Genomic DNA, 27,323 nt, shown 5'->3' on the forward strand with positions numbered 1-27,323 from the left:
TGATGGAAAACAAAGCACGTGGAAAGGCCGTTTACCTTCCCGCCGAAGCAGTACATATTTATCTACTTGCGCTGGCATGCTTTCAAGCTGCTAGGTTGGCAGGAGCTAGGACAGAGCAACGGGAGCTCACCCCCTTGTGGGGATTCGAACTGCCAACCTTCTGATCAGCAAGCCCAAGAGGCTCAGTGGTTTAGACCACAGTGCCACCTGCATCCCTAGATGGACCACTGACCTGACTTAGAGAAGGACTGTGGATTGGTGGCAGAGCCTCTGCTCTACACATGAAAGCTCCTCATTTCAATCTCCAGCTTCTCTGGTAGGGCTGGTGGGAATGTCCCCTGCCTTAAATCTGGAACTCTGCTGCCAGTCAGTGTTGACAATACTTACCTAGATAGAAGATAGGAAGCTGTTAATACTGAGTCAGAGCATTGCTCTATCTAGCTCAGTGTAGACATCGACTGATAATAGTTCTGCAGGCTTTCTGGCAGGAGTCCCTGTCCCCGCCTTGCCTGTAGATGGCACGAATTGAAACTGGGACATACAGAGTATTCAAACCACTGAGCTGCAGCCCCCTCCCAGCACATAAATCAATGCACGCCTGAGAACACAAAAGCACCATGCAGCGCAGAGCCTACCACTCCGCACCCTGAAGCTAGTGAGGTCTGGTTTTCAAAAATACATATTTGTAGAACAATTACGCTTCTCATGTTGTCGAGCAATTACATTCAATAGCTTTAACCCCAAACCACTCCTGCCTTTTAAATCAGCGCAGGACGGATGATTGCAAAGTAAAGGCGTCAGAGTCAAGCCTTTGGCGGTACGAAGAGTGGAGGGGAAGACGGGAGCATGAGAAGAAGGATGTCTCTGTGGACTTTAATCGATGGAACCTTGGTGGGAATGTTCTTGCCTTTGGATCCTTATTTATTTATTACACTTCTAGGCCTACTCCTAAGAACTTAGAACGGGAATGAGAGGGGTCCATCTAACTCAAATTCTTATGATAGAATACCTGCAACTAGCAAAATTGACTGGAAAAATTAGAGGATAGTCAAATCTAAAGGTACTTAGGGAATGGAAAATATTTAAAGAATATTTGAAAATGTATTGTACGAACAATAAGATACTTGCAGAAATAGAGTGATACTGATATCTAAGAATTAATTAAAATATAATAGTGGAATGTGTATTTATATACAAAATAAAATAATATGAATCAGTGCAAGGAATACAGATATTATATGTAGTATAACGAGAATTATTGGAAGTTACATATTTTAATTTGTCATGTAAATGTAATATAGTGTATTTGTTTGTGTTTGTTTCTTTATCTTTTCTTTATTGTTTTTTATTCATTTGTATTGTTTTTTGTATTATATGTTATGTATATTTGTCTATGTGAAAATTAATAAAGATTTTCTTTTTTAAAAAAGAGAAAAGGGTCCATCTAACTCTAAATTAGGGTGGCCACTTTGGTTCCGGCAAAGTAGAGGGCAGGGTGGGGCGGTTGGGGGCGATTTTGTTTCCACCTGGTGCTAAAGTGACTTCAAAGCAATCCATTACAATCGATTGCAGTCCAACAGGATGGCCCCTCTGGACAGTGGGGGGAGATTATGCCAAGCTGCCCAGGACAGGCATGTGGGGCACGTCCCCAAGAGGGGTGAGGTGTGGAGGGCGCCCTCTCACGCACCACAGTTCAGGGTAGGAGAGGGGCAGGGAAGCTGCTGCCCACTTTCTGCCTGCTCTCTGCTGCAGGGTCAGGCCAGACCTGGCGGTGGAGGTGGAGCTGCATGCCTCACCCCAGCCAAGGTGGGATGCTCTCTACCTCCTGGACAGACGTGACCCAGTGGCGGAGCTACTGAAGCCGGGCGTGAGGCACCTCGCAGTCAAGGAGGGTGCACAGCAGTGTTGCCACCGACTCTCCTGCTCTACACCACCAGGTCAGGCCTGAGCCGGGGGGCGAAGCTGCACCAGGCACAAGCGCCGCAGTCAAGGCTCAGCTCCTTCTGGCTCAGAGCCAGACTCCGTCAAAGGAGCCTGTTGTGGGTGGCCCTGTTTGCACCGCCTCTCAGAATGGCGCCCGAGGCCACGGCACCTACGGCACCCCCCACACACACTATGCCTCTGCCTCTGGAATTTGTCACACACACATGCATGCACACATGCCTGCACATGAATCTGTATATCTGCCTGTGTTTAGCTCCCCAGAGCTTCAATACATGACCTTTCACACACCCTTTCACACACATGCGTTTGAGGAGGATCCCTAACTTAGCTCCCGCTGCTCAGTCCCTGCTCCTGCCCACCTAGCAGTTCGAAAGCACATCAAAGTGCAAGTAGATAAATAGGTACCACTCCAGCGGGAAGGTAAACAGCATTTTCGTGCGCTGCTCTGGTTCGCCAAAAGTGGCTTAAGTCATGCTGGCCACATGACCCGGAAGCTGTACGTCAGCTCCCTCAGCCAATATAGTGAGATGAGCGCCGCAACCCCAGAGTCGGCCACGATTGGACCTAATGGTCAGGGATCCCTTTACCTTTACCTTTACCTAACTTAGGAGAGAGAGAGAAAACCCGAAATACAGGACAAAATTGTATCAATAAAGGACTTGGCATTTTACATTGAAATACTGTATGGGACAATGCTGTATTATACAAGATAGTTGGCAATCCTAAAACAAAATTGTCAACACCACAGGTGAGGAACCTAAGGACTGTGGACCAAATGCGGGCCCCAGGCCACTCTATTTGGCCCTCGGAACTCTCCCCAGACCACACACCCTATTTGCAGCCACTCTGACAATGTTTCTTGCTTGCCTGCAGGTAGGCTAAAGAGGGGTGTATGAATGTGTAGAAACTGGTAAGCCTCCCATTCTTTTCTCCATGGACTTTTGCCTCTGGTCCTGCCCATCCCTGGCATGTGGCCTCCGGGAGGTTGTCCAGAAGGGGACGTGGCCCTTGAGGGCCTGAACAACGTTCCCCAACCCTTCTCTATATTTGCTGGCAGCATCTCTCTGGGGTTTCAACCAGAGGTGTTTCCCAGCCCTACCTGGAGACACCAGGGATTGGAGCTGGGATGTTCTGCGGCGCTATGCCACCATCAGAAGAGAGGAAGTTAAGGAGAGAGGTCTGGTGAAGAAGGACAATGGGAGAGGGAAGAGAGCTGCTAGACTAGGCAAGAGGAGAAAGTAAACTCTGACCAGCTGGAAGACCCTGGAGACAGAAGCCGCTCCAGCCTCCGCAGCAGTTATCTGACATCATTAACCATCATTGGTTAAATGAGTAACCAATATTGGAGTTGGGAACTGTGGAATGATTGTATGTTCATTGTTATAATTGCCCCTTTATTAGATGTTGTTTCTTAATTTTATGAGATAAGGTAATAATACATTCCTGGACTCTTGCGTCTGCAATCCTGAACCATTACATCAGCTTTCTTCAAGGCAGTGAAGAAGATCTTCTTCCCCCTCCTCATTTTATCTTCACAACAACCCTGAGAGGTAGATAAAGCTGAGAGGTGGTGACTGGCTCAAGGGCACCCTGAGGGTTTCATGGCTGGAGTGCAGATTTGAACCCAGGTCTCCCACTCTAACCACTACACCATATGCTATAGCAGCAGCCTCCAGCCTCTTCAGACCCAAGGGCCATCTTTCATCTACCCTTATCCCAAACATGTAATTTGGGGACCCATTTATTAATTGTTTTTACCATGAATTTGTAAGGTGGTTGTGATGCTGCTACAAGTCCACCTTAGATCAGGCTGTGACCCGGCACTAGATGAAGAGAAATGTACTACTGCATCCGTGGCAATACACACACTATTCAATTAAAACTTCCTCCCAAAGAATACTGGGAACTGCCGTTTGTTGTGCATGCTGGGAATTGTAGCACAGGGGGAAGGATAAACTACAGTGCTCAGGATTCTTTGCCTGGGGGTGGGAGGAACATCCTTTAAATGTGCTGTGTGGATATGACCAAGTCTTATCTGATGAAATGGACTCTAAGCCACTTAAGTTTATGCCCAAAGTTCCTTGCCATGGGCCACCTGAAAATTGCTGATCGCCTTGGCAGGCCACTTAATGATTTTTCTGCCTATTAGGTAAAGGGACCCCTGACCATTAGGTCCAGTCGTGACCGACTCTGGGGTCGCAGCGCTCATCTCGCTTTATTGGCCGAGGGAGCCGGCGTACAGCTTCCGGGTCATGTGGCCAGCATGACTAACCCGCTTCTGGCAAACCAGAGCAGCGCACGGAAACACCGTTTTCCTTCCCGCTGGAGCAGTACCTATTTATCTACTTGCGCTTTGACGTGCTTTCAAAATGCTAGGTTGGCAGGAGCAGGGACTGAACAATGGGAGCTCACCCCAACCGGGGATTCGAACTGCCAACCTTCTGATCGGCAAGTCCTAGGCTCTGTGGTTTAACCCACAGTGCCACCAGCGTCCCTTAGCCTGAAAGGTTTGCAGGGACCAAGCAACGGGAGCTCACCCCGTCGCAGGGATTCGAACCGGCGACCTTCTGATCGGCAAGTCCTAGGCTCTGTAGTTTAACCCACAGCGCTACCTGCGTCCCTTTTCTGCCTGTTACAGCCATTATAATGCACTGTGCTAGATGCTGTAGGGTTGTTGTTGTTCTGCTGCTTCTTTTATTTCTTATGTTGTATTTTATTGCGTTGCAATTTGAATTGAATGGAAATTCAGATTGTATGTCTGGTTCACAGCATGAACCCTTATGGCTGAAGCTCACAGGACCCCATTTGGGAAGCTCTGGTTTAGGCCTTAATAAAGTATCGTATTTTTCGCTCTATAACACGCACCCGACCATAACACGCACGTAGTTTTTAGAGGAGGAAAATCCGTAGGCACGCCACCCGTAGGCATTCCCTCCATAACACGCACAGACATTTCCCCTTACTTTTTAGGAGGAAAAAAGTGAGTGTTATGGTGCAAAAAATACGGTATGTTGGTCATCAAGGCGCCACGAGGATCCTTGTAGTTTATGTAGAAAAAAGGGGATCGCTCATTGGGGTTCCACTTCTTTTTTGCCCTGGCCTTAGGGACATTGTCTATTTGGGAGTCTCCATGCTCCAGGGAGCTTCTAGACTCAGCTGAGGTGAGGCTGTAGTATCAGGTGAAACTGCCTCTGGGGATAAAACTAGGGCAAAGAGGAGATGTTGGTGCTTCTTGTGCAATCCAGAAGAGTCTCCCATCGCTCTTTTGCCATGCCACTTGGGTTGGGCGTTCTGTTGTTGTTCCATTCCAACGTTGTGCTCACACCAAACACACCTCAAGCGATTAGTCAAGGAAAATACACACGGTGTCCAGGAATGCAAAGTAAATCCGGACACAAATGAACTTTAATCCCCATGGGATGTGGGCTTACCACCATCACCCCTCCCCTTATGCTAATGTGCAAAACGTCACACACAGCAACAAGGTTCTATAAATAAATAAATTAGTTTAATAGCATATGGCGTTTGTCTGAGGGCCAGCGCATTCCTAGAACATTGGTTCTTTTCGTTTCCTGTTTCCCCAGGTCTGGAATATGTGAAGCAATGACATAAAAAGAATGGGAGGGTTTCTGAGCATATACAGAGTGCATCCACAGCCCACCATCACAGACTTGGGATGAAAGGTGGGACTTTCAAGTTAGTGATGGCATGTTTCAGTTTCCAGAACTGGACTGCGGAATAATTGCCCTGTGTATTTATCCTATTAATTTCAACATACCAATTATTATACATTCCACAAGCTTCACATCTTATACAATCTTTTTGGACTTCCATCAGCACCTCTGATGATCCACCATTTTTATCATTTCTTCTGCATTTCCTAAATTCCTATTGCCGTTAATTATCTTAACTCACAATCCACCTCTTTAACCATTTTTGCAATAATTCAAATAATTTACCTCACAAAACTTCTTGCAAACCTACTAACGTAATCTGGTCATCACAATTACTTTTCTTTTTTTATATAAATATTTATTAAAGTTTTCACAGCATTACATAATGAAAAAGAAAAAATAAAAAATAAAAAATAAAAAACAGTTAAAAATAATTCCATCTTTTCGTCACTTATCTTTCATTTACTTGTTTCCCGGACCTCCTCATACCTCCCTTTTTTGTATTCCAGTTCAATTTATTAGTTCAGCAATTCCTTTCCCTCCTTATTATCCTGATCTTTAATCTTAATATATTGTAGCATTAAATTTTTACCTATTAAAAATCCAATTTTTCCATATTCTTTTATACCATTACAGCTAGAAACCACTTAACTTCAATCAAACATCATTCTAACATTCATTAATTTTGCAATATTTCTGTAAATAGTCTTTAAATTTCTTCCAATCTTCTTCCACCAACTCTTCTCCCAGGTCTCGGATTCTGCCAGTCATTTCCGCCAATTCCATGTAGTCCATCATTTTCATCTGCCATTCTTCCAGAGTGGGTAAGTCTTGTGTCTTCCAATACTTTGCAATAAGTATTCTTGCTGCTGTTGTAGCATACATAAAGAAAGTTCTGTCCTTCTTTAACACCAATTGGCCTATCACAATTACTTTTCAAATAGTCCATAAATTTACACCAGTCTTCTGTGAATCTCTGGTCCCACAGGTTTCAAATTCTTCCGGTTAGTTTATCCAATTCTGCATAGTCCATCAATTTCATCCTCCATTCTTCTTTTGTCGGTAATTCTTCTAATATACACAGAAGCCCTGTGTGTTTATCCTAGAGACAATTAGAGATGTGAAATTCCCAGAACCCTTTGCCCTGCTTTAGCAATGTAGAATTCTCAGAAACATTATCCCTGTGTTCTGACAACAAATGTGTGTGCAATCCACGTGTCAAAGGGAGAAGTGGGATCGTGCCCATGGCCAACCAGATATCCCTGGAGAGTCCAAAAGCAGGACCTGATCACAACAGCGCTCTCCCCCACTGAAGTTTCCAGCAACTGGAACTATGCTTAATGGACTCTCAGGTGTCAAACTTGGATACAGACTGGGAGATATCACCAAGCACTAGAAAGCAGAAGTTTCTAACAGCCTTCTCATAGAATCATGGAATTGTAGAGTTGGAAGGGACCGCAAGGATCATCTAGTTCAACCCCCTGCAATGTAGGAATCTTTCACCCAGTGTGAGACTTGAACCCAGAACCCTGAGATCAAGAGTCTCATGCCCTACCAACTGGGGTATCCCTCATGCCAAAGGAACCTTTGCCAGCCTGGTGGCCTTCAGAGGTTTTCGACAACAACTCACATCAGCTGGGATGGGGGTCAAAAGCGACTGCCAAACACACACACACAAACACACACACACACACCATCACATTACTATTTATATCATACATCTGTGTTGATTTTAAATGCAAGCTGCATTGGGAGCCAATTCTGGCTGAAAACCAAAGCATAAATATAATTGATTAATTAAATAACCGGACTACAGTAAAATATATTAACGCAAGCTTGCTCTTATATTATCTATCTGTCTTGAATAGTCCTTTCCATTCAGGTTTCCTTTGGTTTTGGCAGGTCAGGGGAAAGAATTAGGAAGCAGAGATGATGCCCAGTTAAGTCTATATTAAAATCCAATTAAATAACATCTTAACAGAATAGCAAATCAATTCTCGTAAGCTTTCAGCTTCACTGTGGTTATCCTGACCTTCATCATTTTATTATCTTTTTAACAAAGCCAAATGGAAGATCTGAGTGGTTTTCTGGGAAATACACAAGACTGAGTTTTGGTGGGCAGATTTAGGAGCCGGAAACCCCTGTTTAGCCAGAAGCAGCTGAGGATGTTCCACCAGAAAGCTCTTTTGGGAGGGGCCCCATTCAAATGAAAGAGTGCAAATGCTTGTAAAAGGAGGCATTTCCTCCAATTAAGTGCTCAGGTTTTCTAAATGGTGGCATTGTTGTTGTTGTTCAGTTGTGTCCGACTCTTCGTGACCCCATGGACCAGAGCACGCCAGGCACTTCTGTCTTCCACTGCCTCCCGCAGTTTCGTCAAATTCATGTTGGTAGTCCAACCATCTCGTCCTCTGTCGTCCCCTTCTCCTTGTGCCCTCCATCTTTCCCAACATCAGGGTCTTTTCCAGGGAGCAAACAATAACGGGAGAGGGCTGACCTCTAGAACACTTCTGTAAAGGGCTAATCTCAGCCAAAGGACATTTCTCAAGGTTTATTTCCTTTTGTTCCCCTCATCTTCCCCTTTTATCATTAAGCACCTCAAAGTCTCCAGTAGCAGGACATGTAAGGAAGGTAAGAAATAAGATAGATAGATAGATAGATTAGATAGATAGATGATAGATAGATAGATAGATAGATAGATAGATAGATAGATAGATAGATAGATAGATAGATAGATGATAGATAGATGATAGATAGATAGATAGATAGATAGATAGATAGATAGATAGATGATAGATAGATAGATAGATAGATAGATAGATAGATAGATAGATAGATAGATAGATAGATAGATAGATAGAAGATAGATAATAGATTGTCTTTGGGGAAATGGTTTTTCTGTCTAGCCAATTGTTTTCTATGGGTTTGGAAGCCTTTGAGGTAACTTCGCTAAACATAGCACAAGGTCTCCTGAGGTGGTGAGGGTCTTTGCTGATGTTTTGGTGCCAGGCGCCATTTTGAATCAAGATGGTGGACAAAGACATGGTTTTGCTCATTATTTTGTGGTGTTACAAGTCAAAACTCACTATTTTTAATAGTAGTAGTAGTTTCTTAGAATACCCAAGCAGTGCAGGGCACTTCCCACTAATAATAATAGTAACAGTGGTAGTAGACACACACTGCAACATTTTGTTGCAGGTCATTATTCTACATTATCACTGTCTCAGGAAATATGGGCCAGGAAAATCAAAGGATGAGTGCCCCCAGTGCCCCAAGCAAAAAGAAGATAAAATGTCAAAGATGCAGAAGAATCAGTTAGCTTTCTGAGAAGCCCAAAGCGTTTTGCTTCATGAGACTATCTCTCAGGGGACAACTGAACCAGTTTATTGAGGGGAACTGCTTAAGCAGGATGTCACACCATCTGATAAATGGTAGCTATGGCCCGCTAATGCTGAAGGCAGCTTCAGATGTTGCCATAGCACAACCACTAAGACCAACAAACAACGCGCAGTTCCGGTTGTCCGGTTGCTGCTGCAAATAATCCAGAGAGGAAACAACGCAAGACAGGTTTACACCCACTCGTTCAAAGCCCTGTGGCTTTGTCTTCCTGACGAAAGGCTCTTTTCAGTAGCAGCGACACTTGCATAACATGCAAGAGTGCTCTCAACAATCAAAACATCAAAAGCGAAAAGCAACTCGGGTCCCATCAACAGTGCACATTTAAAGCAATGTTATACCATCTTGAAAAGCCATGGCTTACCCCAAAGTATCCTGGGGACAATAGTTTATGAGTGCTGGAAGTTGCTAGGGGTTCCCTGTTTCCTACACAGAGCTGCAATTCCCAGAGTGGTTTGACAATCAACCCTCCTTCTCCGGAACTCTGAGAATTGTAACTCTAGGCTCACCCAGACTTTCACTTTTTCCATGTCTAGAAAGTCGAAGCAGTTTTCCAAGGAACTGCTGTTTGTGGCAAGGAGGCGAACAAGAGAGATTGCCATGCCGGGGAGACTTCAGTCCCCTCACCATCTACAGCTACCCTGTCCCTCCTTTGAATCTCCTGAACCTCACCATCAGGCGAGCCAGCCCCAGCAGTTGAGACCGACAGTAGTCTTGTGACTGCATCTTCAGCCAATCTACATCTGCTGGCTGCAGCACCAGCGACAAAGCAGAGACTGGGGACTCAGCTACACAAAACGTTTTAAATGTGTTATAAAGAATTGTTCGCAACTCGACTTAACTGTCAAGGGCCCTTTACCTTTTTAAGGTGCAATATACAAATGTGACACTAGATGAAGACAGTGAGCTATGCAAAATTCAATATATTTTTCAAAACGTTTTAAAATAAAGCATTTTCACAGCATTTTTTATATGTGTATAGATTCCACCTGGGCTCTGCTACAAATATTTTAACCGTTTTTAATACGTGTAGGGGTTTTTTGTTGTCGTTCTGAAGAGAAACCAGAGTATTGGGTTTTTGGGTGGTTCTTTGTAATTATTGAGGGAGGGGAGATGTGTCTGGAAGCAGAGGAGCTGGGGAGAGCAGAGGGTGGCCAATAACAGTGGTTCAAAGGAGGAGGCCGTATGGGGTGGGAGGTGGGACAGGTGGGGTAAGGGGCACATGGCACAGACATTGATTGATTGATTGATTGATTGATTGGTTGATTGATTGATTGATTGATTGAATTTGTATACCTCCCTTCATCCAAAGATCCCAGGATGGTTCACAAATGGAAAATACAAAATGAAAACACAAAAAGTAGTAGCAAAACAAACCAATAACACACACATATACCCCAACACATTCAAAATACCATAGAATGTTAATCAGCCAGATGCCTAGTTGAAGAGAAATGTTTTCTCCTGCTGCCTAAAGATATATAATGAAGGCGCCAGGTGAGTCTCCTTGGGGAGAGCATTTCACAAGCAGGGAGCCACCACAGAAAAGGCCCTTTTCTGTGTGCCACCCTCTGGACTTCTTGCAGAGGAGGCACATGAAGAATGGCCTCAGATAATGATTCCAGGATCCGGGTCAGCTAGAATTTCTGAACTGCCTTCAGAGGCAGCCCTACATATAACGCATTGCAGTAATCTAACCTAGAGATTACCAGAGGACAGTTAGTGACTGTGCCGTGTGCCAGCCGCACCTCCTCCAACCTGGGGAACTATGGTTGTCCTATCAGCCAGCCCTCCAGTCTGTGGCTGCTGTTGCTAAATGCTAGGTTGTCTCTGACTTTATGGCCACCATGATGACCAAAGGGCTGTCCCAACATTTCACTGGCTCAACACATGTGGCAGGAAGAGAGTGATCTAAAAGTGGGAGATATTGACATCAGTCCCTTGTCATGGTCAGATTGTTTCCTGTTGAGATGTAGGCTTTCAACACCTTTTCGCCTCTGCAGAGGTGGAGAACCTATGAAGATGCTCCATCCTTGGAGGCTGATTGATCCCAATGGGTTTCCAGATGGCTCTGGGGGGTTTCTGACTGATATGACTGACACTACTGTCAAATCCCTGGCTGACCTCTGGAACACCCAAATGGCTCGGGCCATTGATATGATCTCCCGCATTGCGAAGCCTGCTTGGATTCCTGATATACCCCATGAGCTTAGAGCAAGGTAACAAGCTAGGAGGCAGCTTGAATGTGAGTGGAGGGAAACTCCAGTCAAAGGCAATCGAACACTCGTCATCAAGTCTACCTAGTGGCAAGGAAGGCTGCAACGAAGGTATTGCATCCGGGTCATGCAAGACCTCTTACACTCTGGCTCAAAGGAGGTTGCAGAACTGACAGTAGCTCACAATGATTTGTTTGCAAAGCATTTTGAGGATAAAATTACTTGCATCTGCCGGGACTCAACTGTTACAGCAGATGAATCTTGAGAGACGTCCAGAGCACTGTCTAGTCCTGTTGCATTGGATGAGTTTCAGTTGGTAAGGTGCGAGGATGTGGACAAGGTGCTTGGATCAGTCAGGGCGACCACTTGCACTCTAGACCAGTGGTTCCCAACCTTTTGCCATGGCCCACCTAAGCATCTCTAAAATCCTGATGCCCCCACCCCTGTGACATATAATTCTTATTATTGAAAAAGTGACGTCCTATTCATGTGGAGGAAGCCTGAAAGGCCATTAACTGTTAATAACTCATTCTCAAATTGCCCCCCTTAAAAATCAAATTGTCCCCCTGTGGGGTGTGTGCCCCATGTTGGGAGCCATGACTCTAGACCAGGGGTCAGCAACCTTTTTCAGCCGTGGGCCAGTCCACCGTCCCTCAGACCATGTCGTGGGCCGGACTATATTTTGGAGGGGGAAAATGAACGAATTCCTATACCCCACAAATAACCCAGAGATGCGCATTTTAAATACAGTGGTACCTGGGGTTACATACGCTTCAGGTTACATACGCTTCAGGTTACAGACTCTGCTAACCCAGAAATAGTGCTTCAGGTTAAAAACTTTGCTTCAGAATGAGAACAGAAATTGTGCTCCGGCGGCGTGGCAGCAGCAGGAGGCCCCATTAGCTAAAGTGGTGCTTCAGGTTAAGAACAGTTTCAGGTTAAGTACGGACCTCCGGAACGAATTAAGTACTTAACCCAAGGTACCACTGTAAAAGCACACATTCTACTCATGTAAAAACACCAGGCAGGCCCCACAAATAACCCAGAGATGCATTTTAAATAAAAGCACACATTCTACTCATGTAAAAACACCAGGCAGGCCCCACAAATAACCCAGAGATGCATTTTAAATAAAAGGACACATTCTACTCATGTAAAAACATGCAGATTCCTGGTCCGTCCACAGGCCAGATTTAGAAGGTGATTGGGCCGCATCCGGACCTCGGGTCTTAGTTTGCCTACCCCTGCTCTAGACCCATAAAAAAATAAAATAAAATAAAATAAATCCCTCAGAACATGAACCGGTGTAATATATAGGTGATAAATAACAGAATATCTTGGGGAAGAATTAGGAAAGCAAAAAATAATAATAAGGCACTGTGTGTAAAATAACAAAATGAGAAACAGTACATTGAGAATATTCGGAAGTTTATTTTATTTATTCCATCTTTCATCCTTTTCTTTCTTCTTCTTTTCTCTTCTTTTTCTGTAAAGTATGTGTATGTAGTTTGTATATACTATGCTATTGTGTGTTGTTGTGTAAGTTAATGTTGATTGTTTGATAAAGATTCTTTAAAGAATAAAGGACATGAGCTGGTGATTGCTGCAACTGCTAACCCAACCACATTCGTGGAATACTGGCCCAAGATGCCCCGGTCCTAATGGGAGCTATTTTTAAAGCAGGGCAATTGGTGTTTTGATCCCAGAGCATTTTCCCCCCATCTGGTTCTACTCTGTGCTTATGGAATCTGGGACTTTCCCTCCGTGATTGACCTTAGTTATTTGTACTCCTTTGCATCTTCCACCTTCTCTCTGAATCATTTGCAATTGAGCAAAACAAGCTGATGCATAAATCAGGGCGGGAGGCTGAGGGAATCATTCCTGCCCTCAATGCCTGGAAGGCAAAGCATGGGTAATATTCCTGGCTGCTTAAGAACTGGAATGTAGAAGCAACAGGAATGGAGGATTGCAGAGCAGCCTTTAAGTGGGCAAGATGCCTGCAATTGCATTCCCTGATCTCTTGCCTCACCTGTGATTTGGCAATCGGCTTTTGGCTACGGTTGTCATGGTGAAGAGCAGGGATTCATCTCTGTGTCACAAACTGGCCTTTGGCAGAGGTTGGGGGTATCTGAAGGATGAATAGGATGGAAAGTCACCAATTATGTAAAGAAACCCAGCGGAGGAGTTAATCATCTACTTCAAAGGAAGGGAGGGGGTGAAGGGTGTAATTAAGTCTGGGATGAAGTCATGGAAAAGTTCCTGATCTTTTGGACAGGCTTCCCACTAGGACCTTCTGGGGACGGGTGTCTAGAAATCCACTGTGGAATTTTAGTTCTTGTTTTAGCTTTAGTTTTCAAGGCTGTATTGGTTTTTGAGAAGGCCTCAGTACCACATGCATGGTGCCAGTGTGCTCAAACTAACTGCTGCTGTTTTGGGTCTGAGCTGCTGGGAGGTCATGAAAATTTCACCCAGAGTTCCAGCTCTCAGCAGGAAGCTGTCAGCAATAGAACTGTTGACCAGATGTATGGCGTTTGTTATGGAAGTAGATGGGAGACAGAGGAGAAGGTCATGAAAGGGAGGAGCTATATTTCTCCAGAGGAGAGTGTGTTAGCTAGATGCACTACAGGGCTTTGGGTCAGCATGTCCCAGGCTGCATACACAACATCCTCCCTCCACAAAGAATGCTGGGAACTGTAGTTTGTTAAGTGTGCTGGGGATTATAGCTCTGTGAAAGGAAAATTACAGTTCCCGTGTGTTTTAAATGTACAGTGCCTCTGCATCCGCAGTGTGCTAAAAACTAGGCCCCTGGTACAAAGTAGGAATGAAGTCCTGTGCTTTGCGGTCTTCAGATGTGCCCGTAAATGTCATCTTCCCTGTTTTCCTCTGGAGAGAATCCTTTTTGTAAGAAGGCAACTGCTGTGACATTACCTGTGCTGGCCCTTCTAAAAACAAAAACAGCCTCTACTCTCTTCTTCAAAACTATTATATTCCATCCAGTGCTTTTTTTCCCTAAAAAAATGTTTAGGGGTACTCTCATTTTGACTCAAGAAAACCACAATTTTATAGTTCAAATTGGGGGAAATTAATACAGTAAATGGACAAAAGTACAAAGATTCACAAAATGTTTAGGGGTATGCGTTCCCCTGCGTACCCCCAGAAAAAAGCACTGGTTCCATTACTAAACCTCATATTCTAAACCTGTTTCATGTCCTCCTTTAGTGACCATTTCCCCCCTCCCTTAAGTAAATAATGAAGATAATAGCACTGACCTTCCTTCCAAGGTTGTTGTATGACAAAAAGATAACGCATGTGGCATTCCTTTGGAATGCCCTGAATATCTAGATTGTTGTAGCCCAAGTTAGTCAGAGTAGACCCATTGAAATTAATAAACATGACTAACTTAGGTCCATTAATTTCAGTTGCTCTACTCTGCATAGAACTTAGTTTCATGCAACTCTCTCTCTCTCTCTCTCTCTCTCTCTGTGTGTGTGTGTGTGTGTGTAATTGTTAGCAAAACAACAAAATAATAATAATAACAAATAATAAATTTTATTTATACCCCGCCCTCCCTACACAAGACCGGGCTCAGGGCAGCTAACACCCAATATAAAAACAATTGATTGAAATACAACTTAAAAACAAAATTAAAAGCAATTTTTTTCTTCCTCTTTTTCACTTCCAAAAGACTTCAGGTGATGGGAGCTTGATATTAAAAACAGATCACTGAGAAAATGCAAAAAAATGGGGGTTAGTGTCAGCAGGTCTTTTTAATTTAGCAGTTTCTCCCTGGAAAAGGAAAATCTGGATTCAGTGACCAGGGTGTGGGGGATGCAGACTGGTATTTTGATGCCAACTTTCAGGCATCAAAAGAGCACCCATTTTCCTCTTCCCACAACAAAGACCCACCTGGTTACCTGGTATCTCCCACCCCCATCCATTCCTAGGACTGGCTCTTGAGACATGGCATGCAAAGACAGGATCGCACATGCCCACATACATTTCTAGTGAGACACCAGGAGCAAAAACCTCCCTGCTCCTAGTTGGTTTGTGAATCTCTTTTCCCCACCCCCTTACTCCAGACAGGCCATTCAGATGCTGAGGTGCCGAGGCAGGTAAAGAGGAGGGAGGGCACATGCCAAAATGTGTCACCCTGTGAAACTTCCCACTGATGAGGGTGTGGAAGGAAGGTAATTTGCATCTGTCAGGCAGTATAAATAGCCCTGTGAGTTATGGTCCCTCTCCAGATCTCAGGTACAACAAGGCAGGCAGGTCCTGAAGAGAAATCAGAGAGGAGAAGAAAAACCCAACCTGATCATGCCTAGCTTCAAGTCCACCATGTTGCAGCTTGTCTTCCTTGGGGCACTGTTTGTTTCGCCTGCTTATCTTCAGCAGGCTCCTTGTGATATCGTCAAGAAGACCGTTACGCGGGGCGCTTACAAGCTGAACGTGGAACCTTCTTATTTCAAACCAAGCGCCATCTACACAGGTAAGTTGCGCTTTGTCTCCAGGGCTGCTGTTGCGTCTTGGCATTCCTGTCTGTGTGTTCAGAGCTAACCTGCCTTTGGCCATCTTTGGGATCCAAAGGGTGTTCTGCCATTTTGGGGCACCCTTGCCTTGTGGACCCAGTCTCACCACCAGCCTGTGAATGCAGGGCTTGTTGGGATTTTAAGCTAGCCTTGCTGCAGTGACATAGAGAAGCTTAGAAAAGACATGGGATGGAAGATACGGTATTTGTGGGGTTTGATGCACTGTCTTACGGGAAAAAGGAAGAGGGAGCCAACGTGATGTCCTCCAGATTTTGGACTACAGCTGCCTTCATTCCTGTGCTGGCTGGGTCTGTTGGGATCTGAAGTCCAGCAACATCTGGAATGCAACCCATTGTTTAACAGTGTGTTAGGGGATCTATTCTTTCTAGAGGCATTGTAGTTGATGTCAGATATAGAAAGAGCAACTCTGAAGTAGCCCGTAAGTCAGTGCTGGGCAAAAGGGTGTGAATCTGCCAGCCATGGAGCTGATGGATGGGCTTGGATCTATGCCACTATCTCTTGGCCACAGTCTCCCATCTGTAAAATGGGACCATAATGGTCTTTGCACAGAAAAAACTGCAGTAATAATAATAATAATAATAATAATAATAATAATAATAATAATAATAATATTGTACTGCTCTTATCAGTCTGTCACTAAACTGTAATGCAAAGGTCCTACAGATTTCAACTGAAAAAGGACCCAATCTTCCTTTGGTAGAAATGGTGGACTTTAAATTTTATAATAAATGAATAATTTTTAAATGAATACCAAATGAATACCCAGAAGGACAAAATGATATGAAAGCAGCATAGATTATATTGGAAGGGAACAAAATATTGATTCACACCACTTGAGAATCAGGCCTAACATATTCCGTATTAATTTTTTTAGTGCCGAAAGAGTTCCCCCAATTTTGATCATGCATCTATTGCACAATGACTACTGTGCCATTTAACCTCATAGACACTGAGCTGCCCTAACAGGGATTTGACCCACAGCCCCACCCAGGGTGGAACACAGTGTGTCACCCTTGCCATTTCCAAATATTATTTTTAGTCCCCGTGTGGGATGACGACGCCCCAGTTTGTATCTTCCCCAAATGAAAGCCCAAATTTAATAAGCTGCATTGCAGGCGGCTGTTGGAAAGCCTCTTCTTGAGACATCTAGGCTAGCCAGTTTCCCTGGTCCAGCAAGATGAAGGAAGACATGAAAAGGTTAGCTGTCCTTGGCTGCAATGAGGGTCACACATTTCAGCACAAGAACCTCTAGTAGCCAAGTCCAGATCTCTGACAAGGGCAGCAGTTTTCAAATATCCGATTGTACCACCCTTTTATCCCCACAACCCTGTGAGGTAGTCTAGGCTGAGAGAGAATGACCAGGGTCATCCAAGGAGCTTCATGTCTGAGTGGTGATTTGATCCTTGGTCTCTGTCTATGCTGAACTGGCTCTCTTATGCCAGTCTCCATACACCAGGAGGTTTAGAGTTGGGGGTCTCGAATGAAGAATATGGCACATAGGCAAGCAGAAACCTAGTGCCTTTTTTTCCCCTTTAGAAAAGTACCGTATTTTTTGCTCTATAACACGCACCCGATCATAACACGCACGTAGTTTTTAGAGGAGGAAAATCCATAGGCATGCCACCCATAGGCATTCCCTCCATAACACGCACAGACATTTCCCCTTACTTTTTAGGAGAAAAAAAAGTAAGTGTTATGGTGCAAAAAATACGGTATATCATATGCTCAGATTTCCTGTTCCTGCTTCTTTTCTAATGAAATGGTATATTGTATTTACACTCATTCCCCTCAATGTCACAAGCTGCCTCAAGCTTAGGAGAGGCAAGATTTAAAACAAAAACAAAACACCGCATTTTGAATAAATTTAGTCAAAAGATTCAGATGGCGTCTAGGCTCCATGAATTCTAACCATCCAAATCACGACACACAAAGCTATGGAAATAATAATAAATCAACAGCAATGATAAGAAGAACTTAAAGCTGTTTGTGTGTGTTATCTCGCTGTAATCCTTCCAATGCAACCCTGTTAAGATAGGTCAGTTTTATTGCACCCATACTGCAGATAGGGAAACAGATACTTAAGAGGGGCATTGCCTAAGGCCACATGAGACAAAGGATTCGGATTTCCCCAGATCACCATTGCTACATACAGCAGCTGCTGTTTGTCTTTGCTTTTTTTGTACAAATGATGCCACAACGGCACAACCCACAATGATGCAGAGATTTTGCCTTTCCGTAGTTTCTTGGTTTCCTTTGTCCCTTTGCCCCTGCTGTGGGCTTTCTGGATTTTTTTCTCCTAGCATCACATCAAGGTCTTTCCTCCCTTTGCCCCCCATCCCTGTGTTTCCCAGTAAAAATGTGATTTCTCCCACTCTCTCTGCAGTCACCATTACTGGGATTGACAACAGCACTTCCGTCATCCTGCAAGCCGTGCCTTCTGAAGACGGCTCCAGCGGTCTGTGGGAAAGTGAAAACAAACCGATCAGCTGCAGTGGCGTCGAGAACCTGGTGGAGAAAAACGTCTCCAGCGGCAGCAGCACCCGAACTCGCTGGACGGCCCCCAATGCCAACATGGAATCTGTGCTCATAAAGTAAGAATCCTGACCACTGGGCCTTTTCTGCACCAAAGAGTCCCTGCCCCAAGGGGTCTACAGCCTCACGCTACCAACAAATGTATTGTTTCTCAATACAGTTGTATCTTGAATTACCACAGAGCAGCTCAGGGTTCCTAAAATGGCGTCGGCGTTAAGAGGCAGTGACGTAGATGCAGGAATTTTTCTCCCTCCCCAAAAAGCTTGGACAAATTTGTGTCTATTAAGCACTTTCAGCCCCTAAACAAAAGCTCCATGTGTAAAGGGAAGGTCCCTGTGGACAGGAAATGTCGGATAATGGCCATGGCCTTCATGCCTGACATGTGAGCTTCTCACAGATAGTGGGGTGGCTTCTTCTGCAAGGCCAGAAGGCACTAACTATGCCAATCTAAGTTAGAACTGAATTTTAACGGAAGGGTGAGACTGGGGGAACTAATCAGAGCAATTATCTGATAGTTGAGGGGGGGGCGTAAGCGATAACAGTGGAGGAACTTGCTTATTTCTCCTATGAGAAGACATCAAAATTTATTACTTAAATCAAGAAGGCTGAATTATCAGTAATTGTTTGAATTGTCTGGTTTTTCCTTTGAGGGGAGGGATTTTATTATCCTCTGCTTTCATAGGAACTGTCTCACAGCAAATCAGACCACTGGTCTATCTGGTTTAGTGTCACTTACCCAGACTGGCAGCAGCCGTACAGAGTTTAAGACAGGGGATCTGTACCAGGCCTACCTGGAGCTGCTGGGGACAGCACCTGGGAGTCCTTCTGCTTTAGGCAAAGGGTTTGTGGAGAGGTTGCAACACTTCTAGACACAAAGCCTGATGTTTCCTTGCTGGCAGGGAGAGCTGTGTGACTCCTAAGTGCAAAACGTACGACATAAATTTACGGCACAAAATGTGGTTTTGTGTAACGAGGCACTGCTTTATCCAAAGGGCCATCTATCAGCCTGCCACCTCATGCCTGTCTGATGGATATGCTTGCTTTAATCTATATTGAGTGTTCTATAGCAAAGCTTAAGATTCATTTCCCCCTTTTTTTGCAATGATCACCAAGAAATGCCAATTGGCTGAAGAAAGATCATATGCAGATAAATTACACTAGCAATAACTATCCAAATCTCCTACGCTTGCTCCTAAAAGTTACCAGCATAGTTGCTCAGGCACAAATGAAAAGGAAGCTGTTATTATTATTTTTTCCTTCTCCAAATGCCAGCTAAAATGGGGTTCGGGCATAACTGCACCCCCTCCCCCATTTTTAACAGAAGTGCTGTTTGGCTATCATTTCACAGCTTCTCTCCTCCACCATTCATGATCCTCATTTTCTGTTTGTTTCCCAACAGGTCTTTTGTCATCTTTGCCAATGGAACAACCCTGCTGCAAACTCAGACCCTGGCAAGAGGTAATTTTGTGAGAAAACAAGGTCTCCCTCCAGTGTCAGTCTGTCGGGAATTGTAAATGGGTAGAGTGTGGTTGCGTTCAGATCCTGTTTGAAGGCTTCCCATGAGAGAACACATTTTGTTGGCTGCTGTGAGAGCAGGATACTGATGGGCCAATGGCCTGATCCAGCAGAGCTCTTCTTATGTAACATCCAAAGCAACCTCTCTCTCAATTTTAACATTTTTCAACCCCACCCACTCTCTTCCATCTAAACAATGGGGGGGGGAGGTGGCTACTATTGGCTAACATAGCCCAACTTCAATCTCAATCTCAAGGCAATTCCTTCAAAGATTGGCAGGAGGGGAAGTTGATGCAATTCCTGTTTAGCCGGTGGAAACAACCTAGTAAGCTGTCTTACACTGTCAGACCATCAAACCATATAGTATTATCTGCGCCAGGCTTCCCCAGAAATTTTAGGCTGCTGAGCTGGCTATTACACTGCTGAATATTTTGGAAATTGCAGGTGGGCAGAGTGCTGTTGTGCTCCTGCAAACCTTTCAGGCTAAGGGACGCTGGTGGCGCTGTGGGTTAAACCACAGAGCCTAGGACTTGCCGATCAGAAGGTTGGCGGTTCGAATCCCCGGTTGGGGTGAGCTCCCATTGTTCAGTCCCTGCTCCTGCCAACCTAGCATTTTGAAAGCACGTCAAAGCGCTTTCGCTTCCAGCAGGAAGGAAACCGGTGTTTCGGTGCGCTGCTCTGGTTTGCCAGAAGTGGGTTAGTCCTGCTGGCCACATGACCCGGAAGCTGTACGCTGGCTCCCTCGGCCAATAAAGCGAGATGAGCGCTGCAAGCCCAGAGTCGGTTACGACTGGACCTAATGGTCAGGGGTCCCTTTACCTTTACTACCTTTCAGGTTCCCCCCCCCCAAGTGTCTGGCTGGCCCCTGTGAGAGTAGGGAGCTGGACTGGCTGGGCCACTGGCCTGATCACAGGCTTGTTGTGCATTCTTACATTCTGGGGCTGATAGGAGTTGTTGACACCTGGAGTCAAAAGTATCAGAAGGACACCAGGTTAGGGAAAGCTGATATACACTGCTCTCAGTGGCAAGGGCTCTCTAGGATTTCAGCCAGGCAGTATTTTCCCAAACCTGCCTTGAGAGGCCGGAAAGTGACCTTGGAAACCTTCTGCCTGCAGAGCACTGAGCCACAGGCCTTCCTGCCTCCTCAGGCCTTGATTTATGTGAGGGCTTTGAACTCAGGCCTTCCCCCCACCCCAGTCCACCTACAGATCCTTTTCTGCTAAACCGCAACAGCTTGGCTAATCTGATTTGTTTCTTTCAGACACAACAACCACCAGCATCAGATCGGTGTCCTCCTCCGCCACCCCTCGCCCTGACACCAGCACCCCTGGTTCCCACAATCCGACGCTTCACAGCAGCCCGACCGATGCCCACGTCCTCCTCAACGCCAGCACCGCCCACCACCATAACTTCGCTTCCTCCCACCAGTGGACACAAGGTCCCAAAGGCTCGGCCTCTGCAGCTCAAGGCAGCTCATTCCTCCTGGCATTCCTGCAGCTCCTCTCCATCTCGCTGGGCTTCAAGCTCCTCTCCTAAGCTGAATCCTGAATCCCCACAACACGCATTCCCTGCTTTCCTCTCGTGCGTGGCCACCTTCCCTTCCAAACAGAACGTGAAGGGCGGGTGGCTGGTCTCCCCGAGAAGGAAATCCCTCCCTCCCTGCCTTCACCTGCAACTCTCTTTCCCCTCCACGCCATTATGCATCTTTATTTGCACATTTATTTCATCAATCCCTAACATAGCCCAGCTGCTGACTTAGAAGATACGGCAGCAGGTAGCTGTACTGAGAGACGTCTAAAGAGAGAGGGCTCATGCCTTTAGGGGGCTGGGAGCAAGATCCAAACATTGTCTCTTTTTTATTTCTTCTTTTCCCCTGCCTTGGGGACAAAAATATAATAATAAGCTAAATAATCAACAGACTTAACTCTGCCTGTTGCATATGGATCCAGTGCTGCTAAGATCTTCCATGGCAAGAGTAGGAATAGACCAGATATTTTAAGTTAATATTATTTTATCAGGCTCAGGACAATGATGCAACCTTAGGAAAGGAAGCGTCTCAACAGTTCCTTCTGTGCATCCCACCTCCCCACCCCCACCCCCCAAAAATTCTTCCAGTTCTCTGAAAGAGAAGTGCTAGGAAACTGGTGTCTATCCTTGGAGGATATTTGACTGGATGACACAGAATGGAAGGAAAGGCTGATCCACTGAGAATCTCCACTATACACTACGAACAAAGGAAGCAGCGTTTTGCACCTCCATGTAGTTCAAGAAGGCTGTTCCAAAATTCTGACACCATACACATGCACACACCCCTTTCCCGTATTTTATTTTCCGCGATAGAGGAAAGAAAACCCGGCGTTTCCATTCGAACACAGATCCGAATGCCCATGTGCCAAACAGATCCGAATGACCATGTGCCAAATTTGAAATTGCACCCTTTCTTCAGCTTCTGAAACAACCATCAGTAGACGTTATGCAGATTAAGGGAGGCCCCTTCATTTACTGTATATTATGAGCCCCCTGCTGGCAGGGCAACCCCCATGGACTGTAAAATATTTATTTGCTCTGAAATACTCGGATAACTCCTCTGCTCCTTAAGAAGTGCTCACCCTACTGTCTCCATAGGTTGTATGCAGAGAGGAAAATGGGGTGAAGGATGAACCAAGTCTATTGGTGGTTAATTGTGGGCTTCCACAGAAAGATAGGCTGGATTTGCTGCCAGTGGCTTTTGTTACAGACTGTGTTTCCTCAGGAAAATGTATTTTGGAAATCTATTGTATTTGAAAGACCCTGGTTCAATAAAAGTGCTTCATAATGTCCTATATATAACTGTGGTCTTCTTTTGGGGGTGTTGCGGCGGTGGGGAGAGGGTAGCGAGTGAGGAATGGACAATGAGCAAAGGGTTAGAAAAGGAGCACATTAGTGGCTCAGTTTCAGCTGGTTTATATACTTCTCAAGGTCGTGAGCAAAAGTCTCTGAAAGAACAAGGTTAAATCCTCCCTTTTTACTTATGCCAGCGTTAAAAGTCACAGCCATGACTTTTTTGAATGGGTTGGGTTTTTTTCCTGCCCCCCAGGCAAATGCTGCCTCTTTTGCTATAACAACCTTTCCAAGCTAGTTTCAGCCAGGAAACCGACCTCCCCTCCCCTGCTTCATGTTGACATTTGTTTGAGGCTGCAGAATAACAACGGGATTTATTGGTGCCTCGGGACGCCTGATCCATTTTAATGAGGACTAGGATATTGCAGATCACTTGGGGTGCTAAAAGAAGTGAACACAATTATACCCTTTTCATTCAGCGGCACATTGGCACACGGGAGTTGTTACCCTGTGTACTTTAGAAACAGCAAGAGGATCCAACTGGTCAAAACTCTGTATAGTTCACCAGAAAAAAATAATATTGTGGTACAGGGGAGGTCAGCAGCAAAAATGAGGCCAAGTGGTGAGGTCTTGGTGGTGTGGAAATGGTCTCACATGTTAGATTTCTGAATGGAAAAGCATGATATATTTTAATACTCCCAGACATACTTTTTGGGATTGATTCCACTGGTTTTGATGGAGTTATTTTTCAAATAAGCACACTTAGGATTGATTGTGGAGTCCTTTGCCAACCTGGCACTGATGTAAAAATTGGGGTTTAGGTTTTGCTGCCCAACTCCCCATGGGACTCTGAGTCCCCTAAGTCCAAGATCAGTCAGAGACGAATGGATGGAGGCAGGATCCAGTGGAAAGCAAGGCAGATATTTATTTTTCTGTTGCAACAGAGTTCCCTCCTCGCCTTCCAAGGAGGGAGAGATCCTGACCAAAAGTGAGCAGGAACCATTAAAGACTTTTGACATTGCCTAACCCCCTTCGCCAAAGGCCACCCCAAAATCATCATACATACATCATAGCAGGCAGTCTACAGCAGAAATTCTGTCTGCCAGGATAATGGTCACTGATTACATTACCTTGGCAGCCTGGCCATTCTTTTGTGATGGTTAATACTTTAGTTCCTGAATTCAGGTCACAGGCTCACCCTAAAAAGGTAAAGGGACCCCTGGCCATTAGGTCCAGTTGTGGCCGACTCTGGGGTTGCGGCGTTCATCTCGCTTTACTGGCCGAGGGAGCCGGCGTACAGCTTCCAGGTCATGTGGCCAGCATGACTAAGCCGCTTCTGGTGAACCAGAGCAGCGCATGGAAATGCCGTTTACCTTCCCGCCGGAGCGGTACCTATTTATCTACTTGCACTTTGACGTGCTTTTGAACTGCTAGGTTGGTATTCATATACAAATATGCCCTTTAAACAGTATGTGTAAGCAAAAAGACAATGGGAAGGCTTTCCCCATTTGCCTCCCTTACTGCAGAGGAGTATTAGAGGTCATTGGGAGAGTCGAAATGGCTTCAGGATTGCTCTCCTGCTCAGACACATGGTTCATTTGTGCATTTGTGCATATGTGTGCATTTGTTGTATATTTGAGACCTTAGAATTCTTATAACAGCGCCCTCCAGATATTTTTGGACTGCACCGCCACCCTTGCAGCATGCACTGGCTGGGGCTGATGGGAATTGTAGTCCAGCATGGCAAAAGTTGGATTAGGATGGGGAAACTCTCTGGAAATGTGAAAAATGGCAAGTAACGACAGAGGTCCGAGTGACAAGCTACTCCTCTGGGATGAGAGTCTTGCCTGCTCCCTTCCCTAGCCTGGACAATGCTCACCCAGCGCCCCCCCCCCCCCCAAGTCCCACATGGATGAATGATGCCTCCTTGAAGCCTACAAGCAGGTCACAGGCAAGAGTTCTCTCCTGACAACTGCTCCTGAATAAGGAGGCTCTACTTGTCTATCATTACTAATACAGACCGACAGACATCTTCTTTTCATTAATTTCTCTAATCCTCTTTTTTGAAATAAGAGAACCTGTTTCATACTCTCATTGTGTGTTTTTGCCAGCCCAGCCTGGATTGATTGATTGATTGATTGATTGATTGATTGATTGATTGATTATTTTCACAACAAAAAATGACAATATAAAAAACACAGAATACATAATAGAAATAAAAACAAAGCCAATCCAATATAAATCAGCCAAAGGTCTGGCTGAAGAGGAATGTTTTTGCCTGGCGCCTTAAGGTGTATCATGAACCTCCCTGGGGAGAGCATTCCACAAATGGGGGGCCACCACAGAAAAGGCCTGCTCTTGTGCTGCTGCCCTTTCATGGAGGAGGCACATGAATAAGGGCCTCAGTGGATGATCTCAGTGTCCAGGTGGGCTCATATGGAGAGAAGCAGTCCTTGAATATGAATTTGAAACCTGATAATGCCTCTTGCTTGTCGGGGTGGAAGACAGAGAGGGGTGTGCATAGAAATAAGCCTACTGCACAAAGGTAAACTTCACTGAGCCACCTGCTTTTGCTCTTGTCTTTGCTCACATTGGTCACCATCCTTGCCCCCCCCCCAGGAAGTGTGGCCCTCAGACTGGACTCTGGGCAAGGGAGGGCTCACTGGATTTGGTGTCACTCTGTATGGTAAAAGGGACAGTGAGTTAAACAATCCCAGACTCCTCCACAAAATCCTTGTGGTCATTTCCCCAAAACAGGATAGATTTTTCTTTGATTGTGCCACAGATAAAGAAGCACATCTTACTTGGAAATGCCCAACAAGTCTTATGTCTGTGCAGGATTGTAGCCCAAGTGAATGCGCCATCCAGAACTGCGGCTTCTCACAGGTCTGCCTCTCTCAGGTGATGTTACTAGGCAGGTAAACAACAAGGGAAATTCCCAAAGGCTGGGATGCACAGAGGAGGTGCTGCTTTCTTTATCTTGCATTCCTATCAGGCGTCTTCAACAGCACGCTCAGAAGTTAGTCAGCTGCTGTGGAGCTTCCCTCATCTTAGCTCAGGGTTACAAAACCAGGTGCTCTTGAGAGGTTATGGGTTCCAACTTCGATCATCCTGAAGGCTCCACTACACAATTTACTGAGCACTAGTGGAAAGTGGAATTCTAAGGAACCACATTAAAAAAAAGGTACAATTTTGAAATCAGTGGTTAAAATCAATGTGATTCTGAAAAATTCAGCTGGCCAACTCAATTCAAAATGGCGTCCAATTTTATTCAAATATAGACAAAAACCTGCTCCTTCATCTTGAGAAGCGTCATGCAAATTTTGCCACACATTTTAAGGACCACAGACAGTTCCCTCACACATTCAGGATCAGGGGAAGAGTTTCCAAGTGAAAGAACCTCTCATTAAGTACTGCTGAAGTCTTCCCACACCCCACAACAAAATACTAGCATTAACCATTAACCAAAAATACTAGCATTAACCATCTGAGTAATGCCTCTCTCCCCCAGCACCTGTTCAGCAATAGCTGTGCCACAGTCAGATGATGGGATGAAACCTCCCTTGATGGAACAAAACGTTCTGCCTTTGCCTTCTCCCTCTCCCTCTCCCTCTCTCTCTCTCCCACACCCGCACACTGTTATGGCTATTAAGGAGCCATAACACAAGGACATAAGAGGAGCCTGTTAATCAGGTAAATGGCCCATCTACTTCAGCATCTTGTTCTCACAGTGATCAACCAGATGCCTGGGAGAAACCGGCCTGTAGAATTTGGGCAGAAGAACACGCTCCTCTGCTATGATTTCCAGCAACTGGTATTTAGAGGTATTGAGCACAGCCAATGCTATTAAGCCTTCTCAATGAATTTGTCCAATCCTCTTTTGAAGCCATCCAAGTTAGTGGCCATCATTGCCTCCTGTGGCAGTGAGTTCCATAGTTTCACTATGCACTTCGTAACCAATACTTCCTTTCCTTTGTCCTGAATCTTCCAACATTCAGCTTCATTGGACGGAACGAAGTCGCTTGCTGATCTCTACCCACACAGCTTCTCCCATTTCCATCCATGAGTTTCGCTTGCTCAATTGCCTGCCCTTCTTGCTCAAAACATCCTCAATCTTCCTCATGGGAAAACAGTTTCACTCTTTCCCCAGATCAAACCTGGCCCATGACACATCCACCCAGAAACAGATTTGTTACAGCAATGCCCTCTCACATTCTTGCGATGCATACCAGGGGAGAGAGAATTTGGAAACTGGTCCGTGCCATCTCAAGCAGGTGTGGACCTCCAGTCTCCTAGCTCAGCATACCATCTTAGGCCCTCAAAATTTTATTTTTCAACAACTCTACCTTATTTTCTACTTAATATCCTGCAGTTGGGGATTTCACCCCCCACTATACCAAGTAAAAAGGCTTCTGGTTTCTTAATAAATGTGTTTTTCAGCACTTTTTTCAGCTCATTATAAATCCTTTCCCAGAAGTCTTTTACCCTGGGGCACATCCACCACAGTGATAACCACCTCCTTTGTGAATTTGTCTAACCCTCTTTTAAAATCACCCACATTGGTGACCATCCTTGCCTCAAATGGGAGTGAATTCTATAGTTTAACAAGGCCCTGTGCAAAGAAGTCCTTTTTTTATATCTGTCCAGAATCTTCCAACATTCAGCGTCATTGGATGCCCACG

At 45.1% G+C, this 27,323-nt stretch overlaps 1 protein-coding gene and 1 long non-coding RNA gene across 2 annotated transcripts in view; both read left to right on the forward strand.

Moving 5' to 3' along the window:
- LOC308574702 overlaps positions 1 to 27,323 on the forward strand; it is a 301,005-nt gene that overhangs the window by 229,027 nt on the left and 44,655 nt on the right. The window lies entirely within an intron of this gene.
- Positions 15,456 to 22,650, forward strand: LOC308574657 (uncharacterized protein). The gene is made up of 4 exons (XM_081172769.1): positions 15,456 to 15,713; positions 18,158 to 18,365; positions 19,706 to 19,764; positions 21,083 to 22,650. Exons 1-4 carry the CDS (start codon positions 15,542 to 15,544, stop codon positions 21,355 to 21,357), a joined length of 714 nt encoding a protein of 237 aa, XP_081028895.1. The 5' UTR covers positions 15,456 to 15,541; the 3' UTR covers positions 21,358 to 22,650.

The sequence above is a fragment of the Podarcis bocagei genome (genome assembly GCF_964188305.1).
Source record: "Podarcis bocagei genome assembly, chromosome: 15".
Taxonomy (NCBI): Eukaryota; Metazoa; Chordata; class Lepidosauria; order Squamata; family Lacertidae; genus Podarcis; species Podarcis bocagei.

Excerpts from the sequence above, each read along its gene's own strand:
- LOC308574657 (XM_081172769.1), top strand. The coding sequence starts at position 15,542 with ATGCCTAGCTTCAAGTCCACCATGTTGCAGCTTGTCTTCCTTGGGGCA. Across the intron at positions 15,714-18,157 it reads ACCAAGCGCCATCTACACAG|TCACCATTACTGGGATTGAC; the intron begins GTAAGTTGCGCT and ends CTCTCTCTGCAG. Across the intron at positions 18,366-19,705 it reads ATGGAATCTGTGCTCATAAA|GTCTTTTGTCATCTTTGCCA; the intron begins GTAAGAATCCTG and ends GTTTCCCAACAG.